General features: G+C 42.1%; 2 protein-coding genes across 2 annotated transcripts in view; both read left to right on the top strand.

The window, feature by feature from the left end:
* kncn (kinocilin) overlaps positions 1-3,328 on the top strand; it is a 5,852-nt gene extending 2,524 nt beyond the window's left edge. Inside the window, exons 4-5 of the mRNA XM_031855343.1 lie at positions 1,202-1,295; positions 3,022-3,328. Of these exons, the coding sequence (XP_031711203.1) occupies positions 1,202-1,295; positions 3,022-3,097 (170 nt within the window). The 3' untranslated portion in view covers positions 3,098-3,328. The remainder of the gene's footprint in view (positions 1-1,201; positions 1,296-3,021) is intronic.
* Positions 3,329-4,263: 935 nt separating this feature from the next.
* On the top strand, positions 4,264-9,674 carry tmem275a (transmembrane protein 275a). Its single transcript, XM_031855010.1, has 2 exons — positions 4,264-5,003; positions 5,988-9,674. Exon 2 carries the CDS (start codon positions 6,105-6,107, stop codon positions 6,765-6,767), a length of 663 nt encoding a protein of 220 aa, XP_031710870.1. The 5' UTR covers positions 4,264-5,003; positions 5,988-6,104; the 3' UTR covers positions 6,768-9,674.
* The last annotated feature ends 284 nt before the right edge of the window (positions 9,675-9,958 follow it).

Raw genomic sequence — 9,958 nt, 5'->3', positions numbered from 1 at the left:
GAGAGAGAGAGAGAGAGAGAGAGAGAGAGAGAGAGAGAGAGAGAGAGTCCTTCTTTCATAACCACTTTTTATTGACCTAGATGGAAAACATTATGAGATCGAGGAAAGATGTGAGAGAAAAGATTCACAGTGCTGAGAGAATCTGACTGGAAATGCATTCATGTAAATATGTCCACATGAATGTTAGTTCATCAGAAAATCCAGGACAAGATATATAATACAATAATGTACTGTGATTACAAATCACAAGACACAAGAACAAAACACAAGAAGACCTATGTGTTTGTGCTCCAGTGAAAATAACGAGAATGAAAATACTAAATAGATTGTATATTCAAAGCAAACACTGGAAGTCAGTGATATTTAATCTTTTCATGTGTTATAGAGGTCATTTGTTTGTGTAAATCTGGTTTGAATTCATTTCAGATTCTAGAGGTTTAAGAAACATGTGGAGTATCTCTCCATGATCATTTCTAACAGAGATTTCTTCTTTCAGCACACCGGCTTTGTGTATGAAAAAATAAATATTTGTTAATATTTTTTTCATTTTATTATTTGGGCATAATCTATCACATACAATCCAGCATTAACTCTTGAATTAATTTCCTGAATATCGTTGTAGAACATGTAATAAACAGATTTACTGTTGTTTGTACAGAAAACACATGTATTATTATTTTCAAACCCAAATGTTTCTGATGAAATAGAAAAACGTTGGTCAGGAGTTATTAGCAATTAGCAGTGAGATGGCAATTTCTCCTCATGGCATCAATCTCTCTGTTTATGGCTGTTTAACTGCACCCACACAGTCCTATGAGATCTAGAAGCTGCAGTTGCTTATGCATGCTCGTTACTGCTGTTTGTTTGATCTGGTTTTATGTGGCGAAGACATATAGATAGGTGAGTGCATGTGACCACATAATAGACAATCCAAGTGTGTGTGTGTGTTTGTGTGTGTGTTTTCCCCTGAGACTGTTTTCTCTCACCTGCCAGCCATCATAACATGATTCAGCTCTCAGACATCCACAGACTGAAACGTGAAAATGTTACATTGAATGTTGCAGTGTGTTGATCTGCTCTCCTGGAGAGACCTCCTGGGGGTCTCTGTAAATTAAAGAGTACGGTCTCGACATGCTCTACATGGAAAGTGTCACGTATAAATAAAATTGACTTGAATTACCCTAACCCGTGCTCTCGACAGGGACTCAGAGTCAGCTAAATCTGGAGCGTTCTAAGAGTCGAATGGGAACCTTTGTGGAGGGCGGACCGATGGCTGAGACCAACCCAGATGAGGGGTACGTGGACGATATTATATATGTGGGGATTTTTTTTCCATATGCAATTAATGTGGATTAGAGCAAGAAGCGGGTTGACATTCATAAAGTGCAAGAAAGGTAACGTCCCATTTAAAGTCTCCTCTGCTGTCATCTTCTAACACTAAAGAACATGTCACCTTAACCGAGTGGTTCCTCTCCCTCCATTCATCCTCCTCCAGCAGGATATTTGCTATGTCAGTTTGAGCTCTTTAAATCATTGCAAAGACAGTTCGACCTCTGAACTTCTGAACTCGTTATTACTGATTTATTTACATACAACTTACTGAATTTGTTGGCCTATTAGGCAACACTTGCCCATTGTATCTTCCTGACATTTATAACTGCCAACCTGGTGGCCTATTTATTTATTAATGATATATTAATGACTTATTTGACTTAACAGTGGTGACATTTTCAGATCATCAACCTCACCAGAATCGAAATGCTGCATTCATCATTGACTTTCCCTTGATCGTTTCAACATTAGAATATTTTCACACACTGACTTTGTCATTTGTTGACCTAATACTGCGAGATTGTTTTGGATGCATCACAAATCCACATGTAAATGCCCCAACATCAATGAACTGAAACTTTAAAGACTTTTAATGACACATGAAGCTGAGTGTTAACGCTGAACTGCCCTTATGAAGTGGAACAAGCGCTTTGACTTACTATAGTAACACAGATTTTTCTAGGATAATGTTCAGGAGTCATGCTTTTATTTCACTGTAGTGAGATCATGACGCCCTGCCAGACGGAGACGTCAGAGCAGTGCAGTGATTTGACCTGCACTGTTTAGATGTGTGTGTCGGCAGTCTCTCTCAGAGTCAATTTCGGGTTTAAGGCGGTCACTGCAAGGCATGAGATTGATCTCCGCGATTTGATGGCTTATTAATTGTATTCGATGTTGCTCTTTTTTGTGATGTGTCCAGTAACCTTTTCTTTATGCCGTAGTTTAAAAGAGAAGGTGTTGAGGTGCCAAAAAACGTAGTTTATGTTGACAAGATGAAGCTGTTGCACTAATTCATGGACAAAATGATTAATCGCTAAATATAAAGGGCGTGGTGGTGATTAAGCCATGCTACATGAGGGACTATATTTCTGTATTCTCTGCACTCATATATTATTTCTATCACAGAGCTAAATTGTTGGTAGATCAGCAAACGAAACACCTCACATAAGAACATGTGCTTTTGTGTTGCCTGTACAAGGGAACATTACAAAGTATCACCTCCTTTCACAGTCACTTTGGACGTTTGGATATCCATATAACAAGCATTTTTACAAACCTGTGACTGACATATATGAAAATTTAAAATAATCATTTGTCAAAGCTTGATATTGTTAAATTGAGACTAGTTTTCTTACTTCAGCTTCATATGATCCACAGTGACCACAAATTGTGTGGGACAATCATGTAAAATGTATGTTGTGTTCATTTCATTGCATTAGTCACATACCAACACGAATTATGCAGAGCAGTCTTTTCAAAACTATAGGATACATTTTTAGATGACTTCGGGGAAGAACGTAAGACGGGTTGTCCCAAATTGAGGGAAGACATAACACAACAGATAAAGACAGACAAATACTTTTCTAATTTCTAATCTTCTAATTTTGCCTCGAGATGTTTTAGTTCAGCTTCATCAGACACAATACATCATCCCTTTGCTTACGTGAGTCCTGCTCTGGTGTGTTGCAGGACATCTTCAGACATGCCAGACATCTTATCGAGACGGAAACTTAAGCAGCCGTCTTCTGATCAAGACCTGCCATGATGTCATCACATGACCTGACGGACCAATTTTATTCAACTTCCCTGCTAAATCTTCGTCATTAAGTGGCTTTCAAAGGTGGGGCAAAAGATAATGGTCTTCTGTCGAATTGTGGCTCAAACTGAACGTTTGTTGAGATGACCTCATGACATTGTACTTGTGTGGCCTAATAAACACCTCCAAAGATTAACTCGCGAGTGCAAGAGAAGTATTTCCAAACTTCCTGCTAATGAGTGAATACAAAGTAAGCCAAGTAGTCCCACTTGTGTGCAGCTCATCTCACCGCCTCACAATGTCTTCAGCCGCCAATTAAGAAATGGTAACGGTCGTTATGTGACGATGGGACTCGTACAAGATTCGGCTCAAGTTCCCCTGCTCGTATTTGCCATGAGCAAAACAAATTGGAATACACGTGCGCAGACAGACCGACACACAAACAGCTACATCCTGTTGCACGCGCACACTGAACTGCACCCCCGCAGTGAAACGTAATACATTGATATTCAGGATGGCACAGGCAGAATGACTGCTGCATGGGGAAGAATGCTGCGCTCTGACAAAAACTGTGGCGTGCTGCGAGCATGAATTGTGTCAGCAACGGTAGGCAGAGGAGTCTGCAGGAGTTTTTTAAAGAGATTTTCGAGGTATCAATCTAGAATTGCCAAATGCAATAACTGTGAATTGAATTTCAATGGTCGGGTTGTAAACCAAAGGCTGCATAAATGGTCTCAGCAAAAAAATTGAAGAGTTAAGAGGTCATGCTTTATTCATAACAACAGATTCCGGGTTGCCAGGTGGTGTTTATCCTCCTCCAGCACGACATTTGCTATGTCAGTTTGAGCTTCTGAACGCTTTATTAATGATTTATTTACATACAACTTACTGAATTTGTTGGCCTATTAGGCAACACTTGGCCATTTTATCTTACTGACATTCATAACTGCCAACCTGGTGGCCTATTTATTTATTAATGGCGTATTAATGACTTATTTGACTTAACAGTGGTGACATTTTTCACCGCTTGGCAACCCTAAATTAGTTCTAATTAATTACTTTATTTTTACATTTAATTGATTTATTAACCTTTAATTAAGCCATTAATTCCAATTTATGACTCCTCTATAGAAAAGTGGCATCATATTATTTAATGGTATGACTGAAAACACCTTAACAAAGAAACCGACTGTAAATTAGATTAAAGAAAAAATAATTTGAGGCTTTAATTTTAAAATGTAATTTAAAGAAAAATCAGCAACAAGTAAAGGGGAGCTAGTGAGCTACAGGCACGGTGCAACAGCATTCACCTTCATCATCTCCTCCACACACACACACACACACACACACACACACAAGGATGGCTGAGGAGGAGACAGGGGAGTCGCATCCAGAGGTTCACAGAGGAGAGAAGATGCTCTCCGCGGCGGATCAAAAATGTATGCAATAATGATCTGACGACATCACACCCACCACCGGAGAGACACCTCGCCTGTATTAGCGGTTCCCCGGTCCCCGGTCACCCCCACCCTTCGTTTTCGTAGCAGGAATGACCTCGCCGGTGCTGCTGCGTGCGTCTCGGTCCACATCGGGAGCAGCGCGCAGTCTGTGTGCCAACTCAGAAGTGATGCCATCTCAGTCACCTAAGAGATCTGTCCCCTCGTCTCCTCGTGGTGTGTTCCTCAGCAGGTCGGATCGCGTTGCTTTTTGTGTTTCCATGGCCACCGATTGAACAGCTGTCATGACTTGTGCCCTCAGCGCCGCGAAGCCGCGAAGGCAGGATGAAGACCCCTCGTTTGGTGTTTATGCGTCCTTTCAACCTCTCAGCAATTACGCGCGGTAATTAGACATGGGAATCTCGGCGAAAATCTACTGATTGGACAATGGAAAGACCTGCAGTGCATCGACATACAGGGTAAGATGATTTTTTTTTACGGGTTAATTACACATCTGTGCCGTACATTTAAATGTGTTCTAAGCAAAGCCTAGTTCATAATTAAACTGTACTGTTTGTATTTGCATGCGTGGTCATTGTTTTACTGATATACACATTTACAAAAAGGATATCCTTTCCCCACACCCCCTTTCTTCATTTGCACTGTATGCTCCTGAATGGACGCATGCTGGAATGACAGGGCTGATTAGATTGCAACTAAATACTGAAAAGCCATTCACACCATGGCCTTGCTGCCACGAAATGAAGCAGCTGCAGTGCCATTGCACACATTTTACAGACCTATCGAATGAACAGCAATTATGAACAAACGTGTTTAATTATTAAGCAGTATGACTTTTTTTTTCAATATGGTGGTGCAAGAGTCACAGGGTGCATGCATCTCATTAATATTGTAATGCAACAGTGTAGATGGTTAAATTCCCAATTAACGGTCCCACCAATTTATTTCAATGTTTTTTGTTTGTTTACCTGAGGTATAATGTGCTCTGTACTTGTCGTGTGTGTTGTTGTACATGGAAATTGTGCAAAACAAGCAAAATCCTATTTAAAACATAGTCCAGTTGATTTAAATGCTCAGTATTTTCAGCAGTCCTTCCCCGTATACGTGTGAGACAGGCTTCTGGTGTCTCTATGATATAAACCACAGCAATACTGAGCCAACCGTAACACTCACCTGCATAGTGGCCAGTGTATTCAGCTTTTAGCTGATCAGATTTTATTCATGACATGTGTAATTTATAGGAGTAGCAGGGCAGAGTGATGCATGTTCAGAGCTCATTACACAAAGTCTCTCAGGGAGTACACAATGATCATTAGATATTTGTTCAGTAACACTGGTGGACCGAACAAGAGCAGGGTTATCAGAGGCAGAGTGTTTCTTTCACTGTGTGTGTGTGCATCCAAAAGGATGCTCTTACAGCTGTTATGTTTTGTCATTTACAGACAAAGATGTTACCTGGCTGTGAATTTGTTTAAACATTGCCATGGGGAAGAGTCTGGACTGAAACACGGAGAGATTTGATAACACAGTGGAAGAGAGAGAGCTCGGGAGGAGAAGACATGGTCATCACTGATAGAAACACTGGCACCCCTGTACCTAAAAAGGAGCCCCAGAAGAAGACGAGGAGGACGTCTCGCCCTCATGGCCTACCTTCTCCGGCGCTCTGCTGTGCCTGCGGCCTGTGCATCATGCTGGCTGGACTCAACATCACCCTCGTGGGAGCGTTCGCCTTCAGCACGCTGGTGCCTTCTGCCAATCCCCCGATCATCATCGGACCGATCCTTCTGCTGGTGGCCTTCTCCTTTTTCGGGGCCTGTTGCGTGTGCAGCCGCCTCCCCCCTCCCCACAGCTCACGGAGGTCCAAGGTGGGCGGCAGGGGCGCGGGGCTGATGGGACACGGCGGGCTGGCTGGTGGGGCAGCGTTTGAAATAGAGGTCAGCGAGCACACGCTGCAGGATACCACAGCTGTGCAGCTCAGCCCCACGTCATCCCCGGGTTCGTCCCGGGCATCCAGCCCAGAAAAGGAGGCTCCCGACATGGCCCTACCAGGACCCTGCAAGCTCTTCACCATGGAGACCAATGGCCCCCCTTCTGGTTCCGCCACCGCAGTCTACTCAGCCTCCACGGCAGCAGGAGGGGAGGTGAGGCTCAACCTGCCGCGTGAAGAAGTGGTCGCCTATAGCAGAGCAGAAACTCTTCCAAGGCCGGAGCTGCCAGTGTAAATATCCTTCTGGGCCGAGGGCTTGCTGGATGTGATCGTGTCCTCTAGTTTACGTTGTGCCATATTTCTGGTTGTGTACAGAATGCTTTTGATTTTCTTGCTGTGCAGCGAACTGGTAATTAGCATGCAAAGTTAATGAAACATCCAAGTGTTTGTGGATCATAAGATTTTAAGACCGCTCTTGTGCTGTTCGTTTGTTTTCCCCTACATGGTATTTGTTTTTTAACATGGGCCATTATGAACAGTCTATCAACAACTTTTATCTTTCACTGCTACGCACCCATCAGCAGTGATTTCAGAGGGCTGGAATGAAAAATATTGATTGTTCTGAACACGTTGGGATTAGATGTGAAAGGTCAACAGTGAACTGTGCCGGTACGTCTGTTGTGACATTTGACATTTTGTGTGCCATTCTCAGTGCTGAACTTGTTTTGGGGGCATAAGATATTTTAAGTCACAGAAGTCCCAAAGCAATATTCTCTCACCTGAGAATAAATGATCTGCAGTTATAGTTCTTTTCACAAGTAAGAATACACACTTCTTGTCTACAGCCAATACCTTTGTAATGAATAACGGTCCATATTGAACAGCTTGTTACAGTATATTTACATGTACAGTGTATGATGTCGGATCGTGGAAACATCAACATTTTTGTCATCGCGCCAACATCAACACATCACCACTTTCTTTTCTGATTTCACATTCAGTTTTCATTGAAGGTGATCACAACTCACAGTTTTAAGGGCACGTTCATCATGGCATTTACAGTCATTCATAAACGGTGCAATGCAGTTAAGGTCGCGTTCCAAGCGGAGTAGGGCCATACCTCACCGTGAAGCACACCAATGTGTCATAACGACGATTTTGTCATCACGAATTTCAATTCACGGTGGGACTCCACGCAGGAACAGTTTACAAATGTGAACATGTGAATGTCACAGTACTGAATTCTTATTCTTAACGTCTGATGTGATAAACTTAGAACTTAACCGCCAATGAACTTTGTATGCACGACAGAGGCAAGCCAAGAAGTCTGACATAGTTTAGATATTCAGATTGCATAAAAAGAACTAATTCCCCATCACTGTGATGTCTTCTTGTCAGTTAGGAACTCGACTGGTCAAAAGAGACATTCCCTGATTTCCTTTGAAAGGAAAAGTTGCCTTAGACTGAACTATCAGGATCAAACCAATGAGGGCTATAACAAAAGTGCACGATAGCATTTCTCTTCAGAAAGCTCTGGGTTTTTATTCCATATTATTAGAAAAGACTCGACACGTTTTTTTAGTTTTTTTGTGGGTATTGCAAATGCATGCAAACGGCTTAAATGTTCCATCCCCGCATAAATGTATGTGGAGCAGCAGAAGAGTGGACACGTGCATACGGACACAGTTCAGTGAACCGAGCATTCCCTTAAACAGCGTGAACCTCCATGCTTTGTGACAGGGAAACCGGTCCTCAAGGACCGGTTTCCCTGTCAAAGCCGCCTGACGTGCTGAGCTTACTTTTGCATGTTCGGAGAACTGCCTCATGGAAATGCACAACACCCCGTTGTGAACTATCGGTGTTATCTGTGTAATTTGTGTAGCACTTCGACAAAAATCTGGGAAAATGTACGGATAGAATATTTTTGTGAAGATTATAATTTGTTTATTTTCAAAAGTGACGATCCAAATGTGAATCCTTCAAAAGATATAAATAAAAAAAAGGCTCTTTCATTAGAACATGAGGTTGCTCATTATGTATGCATGGCACAACACCGTGTTCCTGCTACACTGCGTTTTGGTGTCATCATGAAGTGAAATGAATAAAAATGTCAAACTGGATTGGTTATATGTTTAAATTTCAAACAAGTTCAGTGTAGTCTTGTAGGATAGCAGCCTTTCCTTTGGGGCATGATTGTCTTTACAAGCATTATTTATTCCAAGAGGTAATCTGTAAAGATTCTATAACAGTAGTTATGGGAAAAATCAGAAACGATCCCCCAGAAGTGTCAGAAAGAAGGTCCTTCCATGCCAAACCATCCTCTTGTTCACCGGAAACAAGGCTCCTTCCAGTGTCACATCTAGAGATGCAACTAACGATTATCAACTGATCAGCTTGTTGTTTCAGCCCCTGTGGCATCGCCCTCTGCAGAGAAACATCTCAGTCCGGCTCGTTGAAAACTTGTTCTGAAGACGCGAACAGGAAAAGCTCCTCATCCTTTAACACATCACATCAAGATGCCCTTGAGAAAGAACTCAATATGAGCTCCATCTGGCTCCTCTACAAGCGTGTAAGTGTGTTTAAAGCTTTTATCACTGGAGGGCGCCAGGGCCACGTCTATGAGTTTCAGCTCAAAGTTACATAAAATGCGGCTGTCGTTTCTTCATCGAGGCAGTAGGTGTCAGTAGATCATAACAAACCTCTGTTGGCTGTGTACAGTAGTAGATTGTGTCAAAGTGAATTTGCGGACATTGTCAACAACATATTGAATATTGGTAGGCACAATCATGGCATGTTGATTGCTGTGTTCGCAAAGCATTGTGTTGAGAAGTTTGCCAAAAGTGTCAGTGCTTGGGGAAGATTTCTTCTCGCTGTGTGAGAGTCGGGTGTGATTTGCAATCTCACAGCTGAAGGCACTGATGACACCAATGTGATTTTTAAAAATGCAACGATGCTGATGAAGCTCCCCTTTCTGCTCATGGAGATGATGACGGCACAGATCTGGCGTGGCCTACTTTCTGCAGTGGCCTAACAGACGACAAAACAGAATCCGGATCTTTCCCTTTGATGTCAGAAAAGGCTCCAAAAAAACTACTGATTTCAATCTCACAGTTGAGTTTGTGATAAATGTTGGAACAGTGTGAGTAACACGCAGTGTGATTCTTGATTGACAGTAAAGATTAAAGGCTGTAGGGATTTAGACATGTTGATTCATAAGGGGATTTTTTGTCGATATATAAATCCAGTTTACTTTGGTAGACTTATAATAAGTATGAAACCAACAAAGATTGTGTGTGACCCATTTATCAGTTCTGCTCCTATGATACCAGATGCATCTTAACGTACAGTAACAGAGGGGTAAGAACACTGAGGCTGTCATATCAAGGGTTTTTTCTGTGTTACACATGAAAACTAACAGAAGCGCTGCACCATTCAAACCCCCTGTTTCCTCACCTTTCAACTGCTTCCAGGTTCATGTTGCGTTAC

This window comes from Anarrhichthys ocellatus, unplaced genomic scaffold (genome assembly GCF_004355925.1).
Source record: "Anarrhichthys ocellatus isolate YVR2014 unplaced genomic scaffold, GSC_Weel_1.0 scaffold15, whole genome shotgun sequence".
Lineage (NCBI taxonomy): Eukaryota > Metazoa > Chordata > Actinopteri > Perciformes > Anarhichadidae > Anarrhichthys > Anarrhichthys ocellatus.
Note: the sequence above shows the minus strand (reverse complement) of the source record. Positions and strands in the feature narration are given on the sequence as shown.

What these genes read in the sequence shown, in the direction of transcription:
- tmem275a (XM_031855010.1), top strand. Translation starts at nt 6,105, where the DNA reads ATGGTCATCACTGATAGAAACACTGGCACCCCTGTACCTAAAAAGGAG.